This window comes from Leuciscus leuciscus (assembly GCF_965113295.1).
Source record: "Leuciscus leuciscus genome assembly, chromosome: 22".
Lineage (NCBI taxonomy): Eukaryota > Metazoa > Chordata > Actinopteri > Cypriniformes > Leuciscidae > Leuciscus > Leuciscus leuciscus.
Genome location: NC_138746.1, coordinates 36531282 through 36555935, shown reverse-complemented (window position 1 = coordinate 36555935; position 24654 = coordinate 36531282). Strand labels below are relative to the sequence as shown.

Below are 24654 nucleotides of genomic sequence, written 5' to 3'. Positions count from 1 at the left end.
GATTTTATTCTGACATTAATTTGCCAAGTGAAATATTTGCCAGAAACTTTTGTTGTTGAAGATATGAATACAGTACAGACAAAAATAAATGAAAAACTATGTATATATGTACTTCTGATACTATAGATCACAGTAATAGAGCCGGGCCTGAGAATGCTTTTAGTTTATTTATTCTCTGTTTTCCATTTTAATTTCTGGATTCCGTTTCAATGATTTAATTACATTTTAATAATCACAAAGGATGTCTAATCAATTACATTCATAAAACTTTAGCAATTTAATTTATTTATTTACCAATAATAGTGCCCAATGAAATGCTTTATTTTTCCAGAAATTCTCTAATTAATTAGTCCTTTTATTTCTGCAACGGTCGCCAGAGTTGAGGAGGGGGAAACGAGGCGTGATCTCCTGTAACGTCACAATCATGATGCATTGTGGGATATAGAGCAGCATGAAGTGAACAAATGAGTCAAAAGCACATGAAAAGATACTGAAACAAATGTATTACTCTTTATTAGTGAATGCATTAACAAGCATTAACTAATGGGACCGTATTATTAAGTTTCTTAGTACATTTATTTTTGTATATATTTATATATATACACTTCTGAGATTATAACCACTGCTTTCAGAGAAATGTATAAACATTTACTTATATTATAGAGATTTAGGTTATGAAAATCAACTTTAAAGCTCATTTAAAACACCATGATTTTTTTTCTGTAAATGAAGAGACTCATAATCTTTATTTTTCTAAACCTTGTGCAGATATTTGTCTTGATACATTTCTCTGAGACATTATCTCATGTCAGCTTGCTTCTCATAAATATGTTAAAATATATATTTACTAGACACAAAAACAAACAAATAAAAGGAGATGTAGACTGCAGCTTTCTGAAGTATTACTCCGGTTATTCCACTGAGACGCAGCCAGACACCGGAGAGTCTGAGCAATCAGAGATGTTTCAGCATCACACACTCACACCTGAATTACAGGAGCGCTTTCAAAAGGTGACAGTGTTTTTAAACTCACATTGCTCACCAAATGCTAAAATAAACCCATAACATGTGGTGATGTAAGCGATTTCAACAAATCTATATATTTATTCGATTTTTCAGGAATTACATACATTTCTGAACTAACCAAAGTTGAACTAGATTTCCCCACAGTGTGAAATATCCCACTCTCGAGACAGAGCCCATCTCTCGTCTAATGTCTTCCTGTTTTCTCATGATACTTCAACTGAACTCGAGTTCAACACGATCAAGACATTTAGATTTGATGTTGTGCCACCAGGGAAAACTAAACTGAATTACGAGTGGGAAATACACTGCACAAATAAACTTGGCAGAATTACCTTTCCTATCTGTTCAAATGTGATAAGAAGGAAAGACTGAACGCCGGGTGTGACGAAGGGCTTGTTGTCTTACAGCACCACTCAGTGGTCGAACCACAACAGTTCGACTGACTTCAGACCAACAACAACACTGCTGTACAGCCGAACTGAACTCTTCACTGAATCTTTGAAACAATCGCTATTGTATAAAGCACTATAGAAATAAAGGTGACTTGACACATATGCTTATGTTTTCTTTGTGCTTCAAAACCACTAAAAAACAAGTTGACATTGATCAAATTAAGCCACTTTAACCCTTGTGCGTCATTTAAAAATAGTTACAGATAGGTCCATAGTGGACAAAAATGTCAGTGTCACAAAAACAGTCATAAAAATGTTAAGCTTAGGAGCGCAGACTTAAGTTTGGTCTCATTTTAAAGTTTTTATACTTACTGAAGTAAAAATAAATGAAAAAGTGAAACAAAACTAAAGTTACAGAGGTTTAAGTTTATGAAAATGATTAAACTATGTTAAAACTGCTAGAAAATCAAAGCCATAAATCTAAACGAAGTAAATTTTGTTTAGGCACAGTAGCAGATTTTCTGTTCAAATGCACACACACACACACACACACATCATTTTTCATTACACATATTCAAACCACACTCTGACATGCACACCAACACACACACACACACAATTATCGCTGCATAATTGATCCACTGGGCTCTATAATACGCCGAAGCAGAAAACAGGAATAAAGCGAGTATTTGCTTTAAAGGCCAAACCTGAGAAATTGGCACCATCTGGTAAAAAATAGTAAAACATTTTATTTTAATTCTGAAGCCTTGCCAACAGAACGAAAGTCTCTTGACAAAGACTGCGTCATTTTATAGTTAAATGGCCCTGGGATTAAAAATTGCAGTTTTAAAATAGTAAAATTTGAATAAAAATACACACATGTGCAAAATTTTATGAAGCTGGCATTGGTAAAATGATCAAAAATACAAAACTGAAAAAGACAAAAATGTCCATACAGTCGCAAAAGGGTTAAAAATGTTTAAAACAGCCAAGAATATGTTTTGACAGAAAGAAATATCAAATGAAATGCTATAGGTGCTGTACTGACACCATGGCTGATTATGTAAGGGCTTCGGACAGTTTTAAGTGATGGTTAGGGTTAGGGTTAGGGTTAGGGTTAGGGTCAGGGTCAGGGTCAGGGTCAGGGTTAGGGTTAAGGTTAGGGTAGGGTAGGGTAGGTTAGGTTAGGTTACTCACCCGAAGGAAGAACTCTCCTCCATCATTGCCAGCTTTGATTCTGAAGGTGTAGTGAGCGCTGGGGAAGATGTTGGTGGCTTGAATCTGAAAGATATCTGCCGGTACGCTGCGCTCTGAATGAATGCTCATGTATTTGTGAACTATAGACTGTGGCAGGCCTCGACACGCGCCCGCGGACTGACACGAACACCGGCTAGGAATCAAAGCAAGAAGATTACTCTTTTATTTCCCATGCTTATATGAGTTAAATCAAAGCTTTAAAGTGTCCTGACTTACTTTTCGGCGGTCTGCACGTACGGCTCCTGACACGGGTTTTTAGGGTAACAGCGATGACCTCCGTAATAGTTCCAGCACATCTCATCTTCCCTACACTCATGGCCCGTTTCACACTCGTTGATGTCTTCCATACCGGAGAAAAGATTGTGATTAGCAATATGTCATATACTGTATATATAATATATGAGAATGCAGATCTTACAACTTCTAAACAACTCACTCCATGTTGTTCCTTCATTTCTTAAGACTGCCGTAATAACTCGAATGCTTAAGAAATCTGGCGAAAAATTGTTGCATCTCAGGTCCATGCTCACCTTTTATATAACAATCTTTTTTTTTTTTTACAACAATTTGAGTCTGGTTTTTGTCTATTGCATAATACAGAGACTGCCATGGTAAAGTTACCACTGATCTGTTGAAGGCGGCTGATTCTGGACTATACACTATACTGGTCTATGTGTCTAAGTGCTGCCTTTAATACCAATTCTTATCATGTTTTTTTCTGATAAATGAATCTCTATTGGTATTGCTGGGGTCCCTCTCACTTGGTTTAGATCCTATTTCTCCGCTCCAATTTGTCCAACTTAAAAACTTCCGATCATCCTCCTCATCTGTTTCCACTGGTGTTCCTCAAGGCTCTGTCTTGGGCCCTCTTTTATTTATCATCTATTACCTCATGGTCATATTTTTAGGAAATTTGGTATTAATTTACACTGCCATGTGGCTGACACTATATTTGTCCTTCAAGCCTATTTCTACTCTTCTTCCCTTTTGGACTGTTTAGATGAGATCAGGGTGCTTGTGCAATTTCTTTCAAGCTAAATACTGATAAAACTGAGGTTCTTCTTGTTGGCACTAAATCTAATTTGGACAGCTTTTCACTTAATATTGATAATTCCATAATTTCCCCATCTTCTAAGGTTAAGAGTTTGGGTGTCATCATTGATAGTAGCTTGTCGTTTGAAACACACGTTAATAGTGTCACTCGTTCAGCATATTTCCACATCGAGCATCATTTGTCTTTGTCCATTCCTTACACTTATTCTTGTGCACTACTGGTCAAAAGTTTTAGATCGGTAAGATTTTTAATGTTTTTAAAAGAAGTATCTTCTGCTCACCAAGGCTGCATTTATTTGATAAAAAAATAAAAAAAAATAAAAAAACAGTAATATTGTGAAATATTATGATAATTTAAAATGACTGTTTTCTATTTTAATATATTTTAAAGTGTAATTTATTCCTGTGATCAAAGCTGAATTTTCAGCATCATTACTCCAGTCTTCAGTGTCACATGATCCTTCAGAAATCACTCTAATATGATGATTTGATGCTCAAAAAACATTCATTAATATTTTCAGTGTTGAAAACAGTTGTAAAAATTTTTTTCAAAAATTCTTTGATGAATAGAAAGTCCAAAAGAACAGCATTTATTTAAAATAGAATATTTTTTTCTATATTCTAACATTATAAATGTCTTTACTGTAACTTTTGATCAGTTTAACTCATCCTTGATGAATAAAAGTATTGATTTATTTGATTTATTTCCCCAAAAAATTTAATTAAAATTCTTACTGACCCCAAACTTTTGAACGGTCGTGTTTAATGTTACAAAAGCTTTAGATTTCAGATAAATGCTGTTCTTTTGAACTTTCTATTCATCATAGCATCATGAAATAAAAATGTAAAAAACTGTTTTCAACATAAACATGGGGTGGTGGTGGCGCAATGGATAAGACACATGCCTTTGGTGTGAGTGACCCGGGTTCGAATCCACTGTGAGACACCAATGTGTCCCTGAGCAAGACACTTAACCCCTAGTTGCTCCAGAGGCGTGCGACCTCTGACATATATAGCAATTGTAAGTCGCTTTGTATAAAAGCGTCAGCTAAATGAATAAATGTAAATGTAAATAAACATAATCATAAATGTTTCTTGAGCATCAAATCATCATATTAGAATGATTTCTGAAGGATCATGTGACACTGAAGACTGGAGTAATGATGCTGAAAATTCAGCTTTGATCACAGGAAAAAATTACACTTTACTATATATTCACATAGAAAACAGATGATTTACACTGGAATAATATTTCACAATATGACGTTTTTTGTTTGTATTTTTAATCAAATAAATGCAGCCTTGGTGAGCAGAAGAGACTTCTTTTAAAAACATTAAAAATCTTACCGATCTAAAACTTTTGACCAGTAGTGTACATGATCTAGTTACTTCAAACATTGATTACTGTAACTCTCTCCTATTTGGCTACCTCTCAAACTTCTCCATAAACTTCAGATGGTCCAGAACTCAGCCACCGGCATAATTACTAGAACTTCCATTGAGCACATCTCTCCTGTTCTTCATCAATTACACTCGCTTACTTATAAATATCACGTTTAGTACATGATTCAGCTTTTCACTTTTAAATCCCTTCTTAAAACTCATCTCTTTAAATGAGCTTTTCCTGATTAATTTACTATCTTAATGTAGAACAGATGTTGCTTTGATTGAACTGCTGTCTTGTTTCTTATGAGAAATACGTCAAATTACAGTAGTTCACTCTTAGAAAACAAAGGTTCTAGAACCTTAAAGGGAGCTTCATATATAGAACCTTTTGAGGTTTCCCATCATGAGATCGTTTGTGGATTTAGTTATAATGAATACATTTTGGTTCTCTTACGAGAGGTCTCTCGTACTTGCGTAAGATATCTTACGCTAGGGGAAAACCTCTTTTCCTCGAGATATTGAAGCCAAAAATTATCCTTAATTTTGCAATAATGTAAAACGCATTGCAGCAGCATGCAGACATGGGCGAGACAGCTCGCGCGCCCATTGGCTGCTCTGCGGCAACTGCACCAGCCTATCGATAGAGGCTCCTCATGACGTCAGAACCAATGAGGGCGCTTCGCGCCCATTACGTCATGTCCCGCCGAAATCAGGTGGGGCCAGGGCTATAAATACGGCCCAGAGAGGCTGGTTTGGTCAGTCTTTCATCTCTTCAGCGGGCTCACGCATCGCTGGATCCTGAGAGGAAGCCGCGCCGTCTGAGTCAAGCACCCAGCGGGATTAATCTGCATCTGAAGCTGCCGGTCGACAACTCGCCGCCTTCAGTCGCCGTTCCTGCTGACGCTTTCCGGCGTACATATCCTTTTCTCTGCCACTGTGTTTTGTGTATGTGTGTGTGTTCGCCGCCGCGACACACACTCTCATTGCACTAAAAGAGCCGGGCGTCTTTTTCAAGACGCCCCTTTCCCCCCCCAACCCGCAAAGCTCGCTGGTGCGCCCGCTTGCCTTGCCTGCTTGGAGGATGATACCTGCTCTCCCTCTGTTCGAGCCGCGCAAACCGCGCCGTTCACAGGGGATGTCAGGAGCGGACGGTCACGGGGCTAGCTTTCTCTCTCCCTCTGTTCGAGCCGCGCAAAATGCGCCGTTCACAGGGGAGGCGGGAAGCGGACGGTCGGGGTTAGATTTTCTTTACGTACAAGAAAGCTACCCTGCCTCTGCGCCCCATTCACGCGTCAATCACCAGCGAAAGGAGAAAATAGTGTTTTAGTCCGAGCTGGACTGACCTCAATATTCTCACACATTTCTCAGTTCCCTGATCAGGCGACTGGAAATATAAATATTGCAGCGCCGGCAAGCAAACGCCGAAGAAAACATGTTGACGCTCTTATATGCTCGTGCATCTGAAAGCCTTTGTGTTCCCCGCTGTGGCTCAGTGGCGGAATTTTTGGTTTTTCACACGAGAGACCGGGGTTCGAATCTCGGTCTAACGGCAGATTAATTATGCCTCCAATGCTTCGCTCTGTCAGTTCCCTGAAAGGCGACTGCAGATGTGCATTTTGCAGCCAACGAGCGCGTTGTACAACCCGCTCGCCTGCACCCAAACACCGTTTCTATGGTTCCCGTGCGTCACTGGCGAAAGGAGAAAAGAGTGTTAATGTCCCGCTGCGGCCGGGCCGAATTCTATTTCTCATTCCCCTCTGAAGTTCAGGCGACTGGAAATGTCATACTGCAGTGAGCGAGCCTGTTGTAATGCACGCACGCCTGCAAACGAACGCCAGCATGTTGACGCTCTCTGTTTCTATGGCAACTTCTGGCTCGTTCAGTTCCAGAAAATGCGACTGTTCCAGTGTATTCTGCAGTAAACAAGTCGGCGACACAGCCCGCTTGCCTGCACACAAACGCCGCTTTACGGCTACCCAGATAAATCCCATAGTGTATTTTCTGGTGTTCCGGCCACGGCCAATGGTGTTATGAGTGTAGACAAAACGCCCACTGCCTCCCCAGTGCTCATTCCTACACAGAAACACAGGTTTCTCTGATAATACTCGCGCTATATAAAAGCCTTTGTGTCTTCCCCTGTGGCCCAGTGGCAGATTCTCAGGTTTTCACGCGGGAGATCCGTGTTCGAGCCTGGGTCTAACGGCAAAAAAAAAAAAAAAAAAAAAAAAAAATTTGCCGTCAATGCTCGCTCTTGTCAGTTCCCTGAAAAGGCGACTGCAGATGTGTATTTTTGCAGCCAACGAGCGCGTTGTACAACCCGATCGCCTGCACCCAAGCACCGTTTCTATGGTTTCCGTGCGTCACTACCTCCATTCTCACACATTTCTCTGGAAATGTCAATATTGCAGTGGACGAGTCTATTGTAATACACGCACACCTGCAAACAAGCGCCAGCACGTTGACGCTCTCTGTTTCTATGGCAACTTCTCGCTCGTTCAGTTCCAGTAAATGCGACTGTTCCAGTGTATTCTGCAGTAAACAAGTCGGCGACACAGCCCACTTGCCTGCACACAAACGCCGCTTTACGGCTACCCAGATAAATCCCATAGAGTGTATTTTCTGGTGTTCCGGCCACGGCCGATGGTGTTATGAGTGTAGACAAAATGTCCACTGCCCAGTGCTCATTCCTACACAGAAACACAGCCCGTCGCACAGGGCTCGCGCACATGAAATCGACCCAGATCGATTGCGCATTAAATGTGGTAAATGTGCCCACTGCCCAGTGCCCACAAACACTACGTTCTGCATGTCTCAAGGTTTCTGTAAAACGAAACCAACATGCATTTTTGCTCTGCTCAGGCAGACAATACTCTCAGTGTTGTAAATGTGCCCGCTATCCCACGCCCACATTCACACATAGACATGACAGGTCTTACGGGACTCGCCCAGCCCTCCCCCTCTCGGTTGACCACCGCAGAGGAGTCGAGCGCGGGCAATCTGCCCGCTGTTATCAGCGCGCCCCCTGCCTCAAATGTCATAAGCTTATGTTGCAGCACACTGAAGCCCCTCTGTCGCTGAGCGACCAGAGCGCGCTTCGCATTCAACCCCTAGCCATTCGTGCAAACGCATGGGCAAGGCTACCCGGGGTTTCGAAGTGGGTGCTAGACATTATAGAAAGAGGCTATTCGCTACAGTTCGGTCGACGCCCGCAACGCAAAGCGGCGCGAATCGATACTACGGTGAAAAAGGAAGTAGCACACCTACTTCGGGCCGAAATAGCGAAGTTACTGAGCAAAGGGGCTATAGAACCCCTATCACAAGCTCAGAGCAAAGGGGGCATGTACAGCAGATATTTTCTGGTACCCAAAAAAAAAAAAAAAAAAGACGGGGGTCTCAGACCCATTTTAGATCTAAGACGACTAAACAAAGCACTTCTGAAACGACGGTTCAGAAGGCTCACGACCAAGAAAATCCTCTCGCAAATTTGCCAAGGGGACTGGTTCATGTCGATAGATCTGAAAGACGCTTATTTTCAAATACAAATAGCGTCACGTCACAGGCGATTTTTGAGATTCGCCTTCGAGGGCCAGGCATATCAGTACACAGTCCTGCCATTCGGCCTATCCCTGGCACCTCGCGTATTCACGATGTGCATGGATGCAGCGCTCGCACCCCTCAGGCTCCGAGGCATACGAGTGCTGAATTATTTGGACGATTGGCTGGTTCTAGCTCGATCACAGTCGGAGCTCATAGAACACAGGACCATATTACTCGATCACCTCGAGAATTTAGGTCTCACAGTCAATTGGGCAAAGAGTTCACTGTCTCCCAGTCAGAAAATATCTTTTCTGGGCACAGATCTGGACTCGCTGTCTATGACAGCACAGCTGTCGCCGCAGCGCAGACGAAGTATTCAGCGCATGACAGAGATTTTTCGCCACGGCGCTTTAGCCCCGCTCAAAAAGTTTCAAAGGATGCTGGGTCTCATGGCTTCAGCATCCTCAGTGCTTCAGCTTGGGTCTGCTTCGCATGCGCCCGCTCCAGTATTGGTTGAAAGCGCGCGCCGCGCAGAGCTTGGACCTCCGGTCTCGCGCGCCTCAAGGTCGATCAGAAATGCGTCGCAGCTCTGAAACCTTGGACAGTGACCGACTGGTACCAGTCAGGTGTAAGCCTGGGGACTTCCTCGAGTGTGAAGGTGGTGTCTACGGACGCCTCAACCTCGGGATGGGGAGCGCTGCTCGAGGGCAGACCGTTATTCGGCCAGTGGTCGGAACGGGAAAAGCTTCTGCATATAAACTGCCTGGAAATGATGGCAGTCGACAACGCGCTGAGGCGCTTTTGTCCCCAGATAAAAAAGACACCACGTCTTGGTCCGTTCGGACAACATGTCAGTGGTGGCTTATATAAATCACCAAGGAGGTATCAGATACAGAATCCTTCACAGGCTGACGGAACGCCTCCTGGTCTGGGCTCAGCACAGTCTGCGCTCGCTCAGGGCAGCGCATGTGCCCGGCCATCTGAATGTGGGACCAGACAGACTGTCCAGAAACAATCTGCCGACAGGAGAATGGTCTTTACATCCACAGACAGTCAAAATGCTATGGCGGACATTTGGCAGAGCGGAAATAGACCTATTTGCGTCTCAAAAGAACGCTCATTGTCAGGAATTCTTCTCCAAGAGCAGGGATGCGCTGGCTCACGTCTGGCCCCACTGCCCGCTCTATGCGTTTCCCCCTGTCACGCTCCCACCCCAGGTGTTAGAGCGAATCAGGGAGAGCGGATGCCCAGTGCTACTCGTCGCCCCATTTTGGACAAACCAAGTCTGGTTTCCAGTCCTGATGCAGCTGACGAGTACCGCCCCGTGGCCGATACCGGTGAGGAGGGATCTCCTCTCGCAGGCGAACGGCTCGATCTGGCATCCTCGTCCGGAGCTTTGGTCCCTACATGCGTGGGCCATCAACGGGTACCCGTTAACCTCCCAGCGGGAGTGTTAAACACGATCACGCAGGCTAGAGCTCCATCTACGAGGCGGCTCTATTCCTCAAATGGTCTGTGTTCACTAGCTGGTGTACAGCGAGTGGCACTTCACCCTCACGCTGTGGGGTGCCAGAGGTTCTCTCCTTTTTACAAGAGCTTCTGGATAAGGGCAGAACCCCATTCACGCTCAAAGTTTATGTGGCGGCCATAGCAGCGTTCGCTGAACCACCGCTTGGCCAGTCATTAGGAAGGAACGATCTGGTCATTCGCTTCCTTAGAGGAGCTAAGAGGCTGAACCCTCTCAGACCACCCTCAGTTCCCGTTTGGGACCTTTCCACGGTTCTGGAAGCCATGAAAGGTGCCCCATTCGAGCCAATACAGTCAATAGACCTGAAACTCTTGTCTTTCAAAACAGTGTTTCTTCTGGCTCTCGCTTCAGTGAAGCGCATAGGGGATTTGCAAGCGCTCTCAGTGAGCGCGACGTGTATGGAGTTTGGGCCGAATGACTCGAGAGTCATACTCAAACCAAAGCACGGATATGTTCCTAAATCCCTCAATACACCGTTTAGGGCACAGGTGATCTCCCTGTCGGCCCTGCCGGTATCTGAAGAGGAAGGGGACGCAGGCTTCCTTTGCCCGGTCAGGGCGTTAAGGGCCTATGTGTCTCGCTCATCTGTTTTCAGACAGACAGAGCAGCTCTTTGTTTTGTTCAGCGGACGTTCTAAGGGACTAGCTGCGTCAAAACAGAGTCTATCCAGATGGATAGTTGATGCTATAGCGCTAGCTTACACATCCAGGGGCCTGCATTGCCCGATAGGTGTCAAAGCGCACTCCACAAGAGGCATGGCCTCGTCGTGGGCTTGGTCCAGTGGGATTGCCTTGCAAGATATCTGTATGGCGGCAGGCTGGGCCTCCCCGTCTACATTTATAAGGTTTTATAACCTCGAGGTTCCCGCTTTGCAAGCTAGGTTGCTCTCGGTTTAATTTTTCAGTATTCCCCGCCCGATGCTATCGGCTCGGGATGCTGAAACTGCTAGAGCGTTGATCACGGATCGTCTGTATACTCCTGTGGGCAGTGCGTAAGTCCCCCATATTTACCAGTCCAGGCCGAGTTCGCCCTGGCTGTGTGGAACACTTGATATAACATGCTCTTATCAGAGCTCCATATTACAGGAATGATGCTATTCTAGCCCCTCTTCCCGGATTCTCTGTGAGTCCCTTGTGATTAGGCACTGTATGAGCCCCGGGCACCTGCCCTTGGGACTTTAGTGTTATGTCTCAAGCACGCACGGCGTTTTACATTGTGTTCCCCTAGCGTAAGATATCTTACGCAAGTACGAGAGACCTCTCGTAAGAGAACGTACTCGGTTACTAACGTAACCTCGGTTCTCTCTAGAAGAGGGAACGAGTACTTGCGTATCTTGCCGTGCATGCGTCATGTTCTGATTCGCTTCAGCGATGAAAAAACTGACCAAACCAGCCTCTCTGGGCCGTATTTATAGCCCTGGCCCCACCTGATTTCGGCGGGACATGACGTAATGGGCGCGAAGCGCCCTCATTGGTTCTGACGTCATGAGGAGCCTCTATCGATAGGCTGGTGCAGTTGCCGCAGAGCAGCCAATGGGCGCGCGAGCTGTCTCGCCCATGTCTGCATGCTGCTGCAATGCGTTTTACATTATTGCAAAATTAAGGATAATTTTTGGCTTCAATATCTCGAGGAAAAGAGGTTTTCCCCTAGCGTAAGATATCTTACGCAAGTACTCGTTCCCTCTTCTAGAGAGAACCGAGGTTACGTTAGTAACCGAGTACGTTTTAATTACAATTTTTTTTAAACAACCTGAAAGTATTATGCAATCATTTAAAAAAAATCTCCTTATATAGAACCATTTTGGCCATTTAAAGTGTTATTTAAAGCTTAATTCTATTTAGAACTTTTTCAAAGAGTGTAATATTTCCAATGGAAATTCCATTTACATGAGCACCCCTTTTGTTGGGCACCATGACAAAGACTGAAGCAAGATACACACACAACCTGAAGCTAATATCTTTCCCTCTGTTTAGAACAAATAAACAGCCTTTTTGTTTCAAGCATATCGATTAAAGAAATAAAAATAACAGAGGGGGTGAAGCAACATTTGAGCCCTGCATTGTTTCCATGATGTGTTTGGGAATTCCTGGCCGTCTTGCTCTGATGTGAAACATCTGGGTGTGGATGGAGAGAAAAAAGGCCAGGCAAAGACGAGCGTTATATTTTATGAAGGAGGAGCCGATACCTTGACACATTCTTGTTCTCTGCAGCTGATATCCGTCTGGGCAGGTGCAGGAATATCCACCCGGGCTGTTCATACACACATACTGGCACATGTAGCTGGAGAACGCGCACTCATCGATGTCTGGACACACACCAGGACAACATACAACTCAACCAACAGTCACATATAAGGAAAGCCATTTACTGATCAGATGAGAACAAAACTCAAACAGACTTGAGCTGAATAACCAAACTATTGTCTTCTGCTTATAACTGAAGTGAACTCATTTCATAATTGATGAACTTTGCTCAGTTATTGAACTGAACTGAATCAACACTAAACTGATATGATCTGAATAATGACACTATTGTCTTTTTAGAGCTGCTTTACAGCTGAATTGACTAAAGGCATCATGATCTTTGTCTAAAACAAGGCTGAGGACAATCTAGCTGATGATAAAGAATGACATTTTGTGCTGCTGTCCAATTAAAATGTGGAAATCAAACATTTGGTGAATTTTAGATGAAAATGCACATACAAATGCATGTAAGTTTTGTTGAGTAAATGAACATCGGTAAACTTAACCACTTTAAAAGCAGGTTAACTAACTCAACCCAAACAAATGAAATGAATCACAAATATACAAAGCAAATATGTAATTTGCATGTTATGTGCTAGTCAGAATGTCATGTTATGAATGCGATCTTCACATAACAACGCAATGGATCACAGACAATGAACAACTGGCCCATAAAGAATTGTCTTTCAATTCTTTCAAACCCGAACAAAATATCCCGTTACAGTTCAGTAGTAATGATTTCATGAACTTCTTCACTGAGAAAATAGAAAGCATCAGAACCACAATTGTAAACGTTCAATCTTCAATCGCGCCTTATAATTCAGCTTCAATTATCACCCCGAAAGAACAATTACAGTGCTTTACAACTATAGAACAAAAAGAGTTAAATAAACTTATCACTTCATCTAAAACAACAACATGTTTATTAGATCCTATACCAACTAAACTACTGAAAGAAGTGTTACCTGTAGTGGAAGAGCCTCTCCTCAATATTATTAACTCGTCTTTATCTTTAGGTCATGTTCCAAGAACATTTAAACTGGCAGTTATAAAACCTCTCATTAAGAAACCACAATTAGATCATAATAATCTAGCAAATTATAGACCCATTTCTCCTATAGACCCTGCTCCTAGCAGGTTGGAATTGCCACATTTTCGCGTTATTTACACTTAATTGCCCGACCGAAACAGCATCTGTAAGAATAGCTTTAAATAGAGACATTTCAGATCATTCCAGCAGGACCAGCGACAAGCATTCTAGAGGCACAGCTAGAACGCGCAAGTGTTTTTGCCAGAATACTCTGTTCACCCTGTTATTTCATTGTTGTTTTTAGTCAAGGTAAGCCTATCTTCGATTCTATTGTTACTTTGTATTTTTAACTTCACATAATCCTGTATTTTAGAGAGACGCGTTGGCACAATTAACAACAGCCGCGAGTGAAAATTAAAATTATTGTTACATTTGCACTTAAGCCTTTGCTCCTAGCAGGTTGGAATTGCCACATTTTCGCGTTATTTACACTTAATTGCCCGACCGAAACAGCTGTACTCACTCAAGCGGTGAAAGCATTATCCGTATATCTGTGTAATTTGCGCGCTGTCGCGGAAGCGTCAGCGGAAGCGTTCAGCTCTCGTGTTCAGGCTCCTCGTGTGAAGACCGACTCGGGAAAAGACCAGCGACTCTACCTGCGCGACTCCACCGAACAAGGACACCAGAAAGGCACTTACGTATCTCCTCTTCCCTTTCTCTTCCCTCTACTTACCTTATTGTTCACCTTAATCAACATGTGCTTTCAATACATTCCTGTTATCTCTCGGCACCGTCCTTTCATCACGCGCAATAGGCAGCGCAATACTGCCAATCTGCGTCCCATCCCCACATCCTCACATACTCCTCTCTCTCTTTCCGTGGGTCTATGGAATTGTCAGTCAGCAGTCAATAAAGCTGACTTCATTCCAGCCTTTGCATCTCATTCTACTCTTAGTATCTTGGGGCTGACTGAGACCTGGATTCGTCCAGAAGACTCAGCAACCCCTGCTGCTCTCTCTAGCAATTTCTCCTTCTCCCACTCCCCTCGCCAGTCTGGGAGAGGTGGGGGTACAGGGCTTCTCGTTTCTAACAATTGCAAATACTCCACGCTCTCTTCTCTATGCAACAACAACTCATTTGAATATCATGCTATTACACTTACAACCCCCATTAAAATCCATATTGTAGTCATTTATCGCCCCCCAGGTCAGCTGGGTAACTTTGTAGATGAGCTGGATGTGCTGCTGTCCACTTTCCCTGAGGACGGCACCCCACTTCTAGTCTTCGGTGACTTCAACATTCATCTCGAAAAGCCACATGCAACAGACTTCACCTCTCTCCTAGCCTCTTTCGATCTCAAACGACTCATCACCACAGCTACTCACAAATCAGGCAACCAACTGGACCTGGTTTAAACACGCAACTGCACCACAGAAAACATCCTGGTGACACCTCTCCACGTTTCAGATCATTTCCTCATTACTTTCAGTCTACAACTCTCTACCCCTGCACCCCCACCCCCACCACCAGTCACTTTCAGACGAAACCTGCGCTCACTTTCCCCCTCCCATCTCTCCTCTGCCGTGTCATCCTCTCTTCCCCCACCCTCACAATTCTCATCTCTGGATGTGAATACCGCAACGGACACCTTATGCTCCACTCTAATCTCTTCTCTAGACATTATCTGCCCTCTCTCCTCCAGGCCAGCACGCACTACTCCCTCTAACCCCTGGTTATCTGAGGTTCTTCGGGAACACCGGACCAAACTCAGGGCAGCGGAGAGGAAATGGCACAAATCAAAAGACGCATCTGACCTGAGTATGTATCAATCTCTCCTCTCCTCCTTTTCTGTTGATGTTCATGCTGCAAAATCTTCATACTTCCACAACAAGATCAACAGCTCCTCCAACACACGATTACTCTTCAAGACATTCAACTCTCTCCTCTGTCCACCTCCACCACCTCCCGCCTCCTCCTTAACTGCTGACGATTTTGCGACCTTCTTCACCAACAAAACAACAGCTATCAGCAGTCAGTTCTCAGCTCCACACACACAGGAACCCAGACCGACCCCTTCCACAGCCAATACCCCTCTGTCCTCCTTTTCTTCGCTAACCGAGGAAGAAGTATCTACACTTCTCCTCTCCAGTCACCCTACCACCTGCACGCTTGACCCCATCCCCTCACACCTTCTACAAGCCATCTCTCCCACACTTCTACCATCACTCACACACATCATCAACTCATCCCTCCACACTGGCACCTTCCCTACAGCATTCAAGCAGGCTCGGGTTACTCCACTGCTCAAAAAACCAACGCTAAACACATCATTGGTAGAGAATTACAGACCTATCTCTCTCCTACCATTCATTGCGAAGACACTTGAAAGAGCTGTCTTCAACCAACTAACATCCTTCTTGTCTCTAAACAACCAGCTGGATGTCAACCAATCTGGCTTCAAGAAAGGACATTCAACTGAGACTGCATTACTGTCAGTCACAGAAGCCCTACGGATCGCAAAAGCTGCTTCCAAATCTTCAGTCCTCATTCTCCTGGATCTGTCTGCTGCCTTCGACACGGTGAATCATCAGATCCTTCTGTCCACCCTCTCATCACTGGGCATCACAGGAACTTCACTCCACTGGTTTGAGTCCTATCTCACAGGTAGGTCCTTCAAGGTCGCATGGAGAGGCGAGGTATCCAGAGCACATCAGCTGACCACAGGGGTTCCCCAGGGTTCAGTTCTTGGTCCCCTCCTCTTCTCCATCTACACCACATCACTGGGACACATCATACAGGCACACGGTTTTTCCTACCACTGCTATGCTGATGACACACAGCTCTTCCTCTCCTTTCAACCAGATGATCCCACAGTAGCTGCACGGGTCTCAAGCTGTCTGGCGGACATCTCCACATGGATGAAGGAACACCACCTGCAGCTCAACCTGGCAAAGACTGAGCTTCTCGTCCTCCCTGCCAATCCGTCTCTACAGCACGACTTCACCATCCAGCTAGAGTCATCATTAATCACCCCATCAAGATCGGTCAGAAATCTTGGAGTAACGTTTGATGACCAGCTGACCTTCACAGATCACATTTCAAAGACAGCTCGATCATGCAGGTTTGCACTGCACAACATCAGGAAGATCAGGCCTTTCCTAACTGAGCATGCAACACAACTTATCGTCCAGGCCCTGGTCATCTCTAGGCTTGACTACTGCAATGCCCTTCTGGCTGGACTCCCAGCATGTGCGACCAAACCCCTACAGATGATCCAGAATGCTGCAGCTCGTCTTGTCTTCAACGAGCCCAAGAGGGCCCACGTCACTCCTCTGTTCATCTCTCTGCACTGGCTACCTCTAGCTGCTCGCATCAAGTTCAAGGCACTGACGCTTGCTTACAGAACTATCACAGGCTCAGCTCCCTCCTACTTTCACTCACTCCTACGAGTCTACATCCCTACCAGACACCTACGATCGGTCAACGAGCGACGTCTCGTGGTTCCATCACAGAAAGCCACAAAATCACTTTCCAGAACATTCTCATTTACAGTTCCATGCTGGTGGAACGCTCTCCCCACCCTCATCCGGAATGCAGAATCCCTGACAACATTCAAAAAACAGCTGAAAACCAATCTCTTCCGTGAGCACTTAACCTTATAAAAAAAAAAAAAAAAAAAAAAAAAAAAATCCTTTCCCTTTGAAACATCACTTATCAGGCTTATGCTACTCTGAATAATACCAGAACTTCGTATTTTGAGCACTTCCTGCGTTGTTGTTGCTTTTGCCTCTTTATGATGACTCGCTGAACTTAGTCCTAATTTGTAAGTCGCTTTGGATAAGGGCGTCTGCTAAATGACTAAATGTAAATGTAAATTTCAAATCTTCCATTTATGTCTAAAATATTAGAAAAAGTGGTGTCCGCTCAACTGGGCTCTTTCTTGCAACAAAATGAGATCTATGAAAAGTTTCAGTCTGGATTCAGACCGCATCATAGCACTGAAACTGCGCTCGTTAAAATCACAAATGATTTACTTTTAGCTTCTGACCAAGGCTGTATCTCAATACTAGTTTTACTTGATCTTAGTGCTGCGTTCGATACTATAGATCATACATTACTCTTAGATCGACTACAAAATTATACTGGTGTTCAAGGACAAGCACTAAGCTGGTTCAAATCATACCTATCTGACCGCTACCATTTTGTCTATTTAAATGGAGAAAAATCGATCATAACTCCAGTAAACTATGGAGTGCCGCAGGGATCTGTATTAGGCCCTCTGTTATTTTCAATATATATGATGCCACTTGGAAATATTATAAGGAAACATGGAATTAGTTTCCATTGTTATGCTGATGACACTCAAATATATATTTCATCACGGCCGGATGAAAACGCAAAATTTTCCAAATTGACAGAGTGTGTTAAAGATATAAAAGATTGGATGACCCGTAATTTTCTTTTATTAAATCCAGACAAGACAGAGGTAATACTTATCGGTTCAAAAAACCGCCCACAAAACCTCGCACAATACAACTTTAACATCATAGGATGTCCTGTTACTTTATCCTCTACAGTAAAAGACCTGGGTGTTATACTCGATTGCAACCTGTCTTTTGAAAATCATATTTCATATGTTACAAAAACAGCATTTTTCCACCTTAGAAAAATTGCTAAGCTACGTAATATGCTATCAGTTTCTGATGCAGAAAAGTTAGTTCATGCATTCATGACCTCGAGACTGGATTACTGTAATGCTTTATTAGCTGGTTGTCCTGCATCCTCAATAAACAAACTACAGTTAGTCCAAAATGCCGCCGCTAGAGTTCTTACTAGATCAAGAAAATATGATCATATAACACCGATTTTATCATCACTGCATTGGTTACCTATAAAGTTCCGTATTAATTACAAGGTATTGCTACTGACCTATAAAGCCCTAAACGGCTTAGCTCCAGTCTATTTAACGGATCTTTTATCACCCTATAATCCATCGCGCTCTTTAAGATCACTAAATTCAAGGCTTTTGGTCATACCTAGGATATCCAGAACCACCAAAGGAGGGAGAGCATTTTCACATTTGGCTCCAAAACTCTGGAATAGTCTTCCTGATACTGTTCGTTGCTCAGACTCGCTCTCCCAGTTTAAAACTAGATTAAAGTCGCATCTCTTCAGCCAGGCATTCATATAATCCTACAGTTCAAACTACAATCCGGCCTCTAGCTCATAAATGCCAGAGGAGAACTGGCCCCCGACTGAGCCTGGGTTCTCCCAAGGTTTTTTTTCTCCATTAGGTCACCTGATGGAGTTTTAGGACACCATTAGGTCACTTGATGAAGTTTTTCGGTTCCTTGCCACTGTTGCCTTTGGCTTGCTCAGTTGGGGATATTTTGGGGATATTTAATTTAATTTTATCAATCAATAAATTCCTCTTGAAACAAACTTTGTTGTATTATTTTAATTTAATACTGTGAAGCTGCTTTGATACAATCTGTATTGTGAAAAGCGCTATACAAATAAAAAAAAAAAAATAAAAAAAAAAAAAAAAAAATAAAGAATTCATTATATTTTATTACAATAGTGTATTTTTTTGTTTGTTTTTTTGTTAAATATTGATGCATATTTAAATTAATATATAAAATGTTTGAATGTCTGGTTTAATTCAGCACTTTCTTGTCAACTAATATTTGTAACGCCCTCTTGTGGACTTCTGATTTACAAAATATGGTGTACACACTTATCTTTCCCTCGAACTGAAATAATTTCTTTAGAGTCTTTTGGCAGCTCTCATCTCTATATAAGCACTGAGTGTGTTTCACTGCTTCAAACTAATGCCTTCGAGAAAGTAGGGAGTGTAGTCAGATCCAGCATATTTAAATCAAGCACAGGAACATGCAGAACAAACACTTACCCACACAAGAGACTGAATCCGGGGCGAGTTCATAACCCCGATCACACTGGCAGATGTACGAGCCCAGCAGGTTGAAACACTGATGCTGGCACGGCTGAGCCAGATCACACTCATTCACATCTGAAACACAAGCCAAATCCAATATTGAAATCATTTTTTTTTTATGTCAGTTAATAGTAAGATATATTTCAGACATTATTTGGCCGGTTAGTTCATAAATTTCCTCTCCCACAATAAAAACATTTCCAAAACAAGTCAAAGCATCAAGCAGGACTATGCGATATGTATCGTCTAGGATAATATTGTAATTGTTGTTTTAATGATGTGTGAGCTGATATTATCGATTATGTCGATCACTTTTATATTACCCCCCTCCACACCTCCACAGACAATCACTCTTCATCACCCATGCACCGGCTCATGATCTCCCTACATAAGCAGTCCCGCTCCTCATCACAGTTATCTGGTCTCGTCGTTCAACACTGAACTACTTACCTTCGGATTACCTACCTGTGCATCAAACTGTCCTGTCCTTCGTCTTCTTCAGACTTCTGTGTATCCTCGTCTGCCTGACTTCAGTCCTCTGGTCACTTCTCATCTCAGTATCACCATAACAATCTGCTATTCAGAGACTCACCTGCTAACTTTATGTGTGTTATAACATTACTTCCTGCTCAGCTACTGTTCGGACGCTCTTGCTTACTGCTCCGCGCTTTGCTCTATCGCTTTTATATTTTATCTTCTATACTTTTATAATTTGAGCTCCTTTTATCACCTAATTTTAACTTCAGCAAATCAGCACAGTGCTCAAACGACAAAGTTTGGATTACTACAAAAACGCAGAATTCTTCTACCCGACCAGCTTACATTCCGGGGAAAGGAAAACACAACTGCCTACAAGGATAAGAGAGAAAATGCCTCTTCTGGAATCTACTTGCTGCACTAACTGCCACAGACTTTTACAAAGGATTGCAGTTCTTGAAACAAAGTTATTTACGGGACCACCAAACCAGACGGAACACACAACAGAGCTTCGTCATGGACGCCCTCAGCATATAGCCGGTGATTCCCATGAAACTAGTGCTCCTCGACAGGTAGAGCAACAAGCCGATCGACTTACAAACCAATGGCACAAACAGGGAGCGAGACCCAAAGGCACTCGAGACATCAGATTGTCACGAGCCTCACATATTACCGCAGTAGCATCCTCTACCCCAGATACAGCTCTGACAAAGATTGCAAACACTGGTCTCCCACCAACACCTATACATCTTGAGAACAGATTTGAAGTACTAATGAATGTAAATGAGGAATCCCCAGACGTGATGAATGTGATCGAACACAGACTGTATCAGCCAGTAGCTAACACTGATGCTAACTGGCGCTCAAGGTCGAGCAGACAGCGGCACTCAACTCAGAGCGCAGCCGAGCCCAGGACTCTGATAGTGGGGGACTCCATAATCAGAAACATTAGCAGCAGGGTTACAACTACGTGCTGCCTTCCACAAGCAACAACTTCTGATATAAACAGGGAACTTCAGAACATTCTAATGAAACATAAGACTGCAAATCGACTCATCATTCATGTGGGGAAGAATGACATTCATAAAGAGCAGTCAGAACTCCTTAAGAAGGATTTCAATGAACTTTTTGAAACACTTAAAAAACTGAAAGTTCAGACATTCATCAGTGGACCACTCCCAGCAAGAGGGACAAACAGTCACACCCACAGTCCTTCTTCCTCATCTCCGGAGACTTTAATCATGCTCTCTTGTCTTCAACACTTCCTACCTTCACCCAGTATGTTAAATGCCACACAAGGGAAAATAAAACTTTGGATCTGCTGTATGCCAACATTAAAGAGGCATATAACTCTTTACCCCTCCCCCCACTGGGCCGCTCAGATCATAACCTGGTCCATCTTCTGCCTGCTTACATACCTTTGGTGAGTAAACAACCTCCAACCACTAAGTATGTGAGGAAATGGTCTGAGGAGGCCAGTGAAGCACTGAGAGACTGCTTTGAGACCACAGACTGGGAAATGCTCTGTAATTCTCATGGGGAGGACATTGACACTCTCACTCATTGTGTTACTGACTACATCAATTTCTGTGTGGAGAACACCATACCTAAGAAGAAGGTTCGGTGTTTCTCCAACAACAAACCTTGGGTGACTTCAGAACTCAAAGCCCTGCTGAATGAAAAGAAAATACTTTTTAAATCTGGGGAAAAAGAAGAGTTGAGGATGGTCCAAAAACAACTAAGATGGGAGATTAGGAAAGGAAAAGACAGTTACAGGAAGAAGTTGGAGTCACGCCTCCAACAAAACAACATAAGGGAGGTTTGGAGGGGTCTGAAAACCATCTCTGGTCAGAACAAAGTCAGTGGCAGAGGCTTTGTTTCTGGTGACTGTGACAGGGCAAATGAATTAAATCTTTTTTTCAATAGATTTGATTCTACCCCCTCTCCTCCCACCTCCAACCAGACTTCAGACCTGTCGGTGAGTCAACCTTTCCCTATCTGGCCACTGCGGACCAATCCATCCCCCCTGTATTCAGTATCACCTACTTCAGAACTGTCCATTGACTTTTCATTTATGGATGCTTCATACCCCTCCACCCATCCGTCTCTCCAGGGAGCTTCTATACCTCCCTCTAGCAGCCTCTCTCTGACAGTCAATCAGGTGAGGAAGGAGCTAAAAAAGATCAAGGCAAGAAAGGCACCGGGCCCGGATGGAATCTGCCCCAGAATGCTTAAAGATTGTGCAGATCAGCTCAGCGAAGTCATCCTGCACATCTTCAACTGAACTGGATCCCCTACAGTTCGCTTACCAAACAGGCATAGGGGTGGAGGATGCCATCATCTATCTTTCACACAGAGCACTGTCACATCTGGAGAGCACTGGGAGCACTGTGAGGGTCATGTTTTTAGATTTTTCCAGTGCTTTCAATACAATTCAACCATCACTGCTCTGGGGGAAGCTATTGGGGGCTGGTGTTGACCAACACCTGTCTGCATGGACCATCAGTTACCTCACTGACAGACCACAGTATGTGAGGCTCCAGGACTGTGTGTCTGATGTGGTGACGAGCAGCACAGGAGCACCACAGGGGACAGTGCTCGCTCCTTTTCTCTACACCCTGTATACAGCGGACTTCAGGCATAACACAAGCAGCTGTCACATGCAGAAGTTCTCCGACGATACTGCCATTGTTGGGAGGGTTTCAGAGGAGAATGACCAGGAGTACCGGGAGGTCATCGGGGACTTTGTCAACTGGTGTGAGTCAAACCACCTTCACATCAACGCCAGCAAGACAAAGGAGTTGGTAGTTGACTTTCGCCGGAGGCCACCTGGTGCTACACCGGTGAACATCCAGGGTGTTGACATTGAGATGGTGGAGACATACAAATACCTGGGTGTTCACCTTAACAAGAAACTAGACTGGTCCACAAACACAGATGTCCTGTACAAGAAGGGCCAAAGCCGTCTCCACCTGCTGAGGAGGCTGAGTTCCTTCGGTGTGTGCAGGTCCCTGTTAAAAACTTTTTATGACTCTGTGGTGGCATCTGCAATCTTTTATGCAGTAGCCTGTTGGGGAGCTGGGAGTACAGAAAGGGACAGGAAAAAGCTTAATAAACTGGTGAAGAAGGCTAGCTCTGTTCTGGTCTGCCCTCTGGACACCATAGAGGAGGTGGGGGAGAGGAGGATGTTAGCTAGGCTGACATCTATTATGGGCAACACTTCTCACCCCCTGCATGAGACTGTGAGCTCCTTGAGCAGCTCCTTCAGTAGCAGACTGCTGCACCCTCGGTGTAAGAAGGAGCGCTTCCGCAGGTCCTTCATTCCAGCAGCAGTCAGACTCTTTAATGCAACATCCTAATGCAGCACTGCTAGCTGCTTCTGCACTTGAGTAGCACTGGACAATTATTCTGCATTATGTGTATTTCTTTATCTATTTATTACTTGTGTCACCTACAATTGTGCAATATGTTACCTCCGTTCATTTACATTATACTTATCTGTATATTTGTATATTTGTATTTATATACTGTCTGTTTACATTAGGTTGGTTATTGTGTGAATACAGTTGTTTTCTAATCATTATTATTATTGTTATTGTAACTAATCTTATTCTATTCTATTCTATTTTTCATTCCCTATATTTTTGTATTTCTTACTTTATTTTTTATGTTTTGAGCTGCTGTAACACAGAAATTTCCCCAGTGTGGGATTAATAAAGTCTATCAATCAATCAATCAATCAAACAGGTTTTCACGGTTGCTTGGGATTAATACATGGCTGCAAAAAACCTGCAATATAAAAGGAGTAAACTTCATTGACAACTTCAATCTCTTCTGGAGTCAGAGACAACTATTTCATCGAGATGGCCATCACCCAAACAAACTTGGTTCAAGAGTGTTAAAGGACAATATCTACTTCTCCCTCAATCATCCTTCTGCAGTGTGTGCCAATCCACTCAATCAGAACGGCACACACACACCTGGACACAGTATGAATGACCACATGACTTCACTTCAGAATGGACATGATGTTGACATATCACACAAGGACAATGATAACACCACTGAGCCACAACAACCTCTGCTCACGGACACCATCTCAGCTGAGCCCTGCCCACAGAGCTCATCACAGACAGACACATCTGAACTGCTCCAAGATTCAGCACCCAAGGACGACTTCCTGGAAAACAGCCAGGGAAGCCAGGACAGCATATCACAGCCTCCTATAACACCAGAGCAACCGCCCCTTTCACCAGACACTTTTTCGCTCTCGCCAGCAACTCCACTCCTGTGCTTCTCACAGAAAATGGAAGAACTGGTGCATGCTGGAACCAGACTATCCCACTCTTTTGCTGCAAGCCCCCAGATATCAACCAAAAAACGTCAGGCACCGCTACCACCAAAGCCTGCGGGCCGAGGTCGCCCTCCCCCTCCTTCTGTGAGAGCTCTTCGGCCTCTGCCACAACGCCAGGGCCCTCACCCTCCTCCATCTGCTCGAGGTGAACCAAAAACAACTGATACCAGCTCTCAGTGATGTGTGTCGGGTCCCCGTTTTGATAACAGTAACTTTCTCATATGTTTACAGAACAAGCGGGAACCTAGTTTGCCTGTATCTTTCTCTATCGCTGTTCTATTACAAGATAGAAAGTCTAAGGCCTTCAATAGCCGTACAGCAAACTCAACTAATCTGGTGCCTGTTGCACGTCTAACTAAGATTGATGTAGGGAAAAAAAGTAAGACTGTTAAGTTAGCAATTTTAAACATCCGCT

General features: G+C 43.7%; 1 protein-coding gene across 2 annotated transcripts in view; it reads right to left on the bottom strand.

Annotated features, from left to right (window-relative positions):
* The window catches only part of efemp1 (EGF containing fibulin extracellular matrix protein 1), a 43835-nt gene that overhangs the window by 3106 nt on the left and 16075 nt on the right, over positions 1-24654 (bottom strand). For both annotated transcript variants that reach the window (XM_082153777.1, XM_082153778.1), the window contains exons 7-10: positions 19364-19483; positions 12365-12484; positions 2892-3015; positions 2616-2808 (exon numbers count right to left, since the gene is read on the bottom strand). In XM_082153777.1, coding sequence (XP_082009903.1) covers positions 2616-2808; positions 2892-3015; positions 12365-12484; positions 19364-19483 — 557 coding nt within the window. The remainder of the gene's footprint in view (positions 1-2615; positions 2809-2891; positions 3016-12364; positions 12485-19363; positions 19484-24654) is intronic.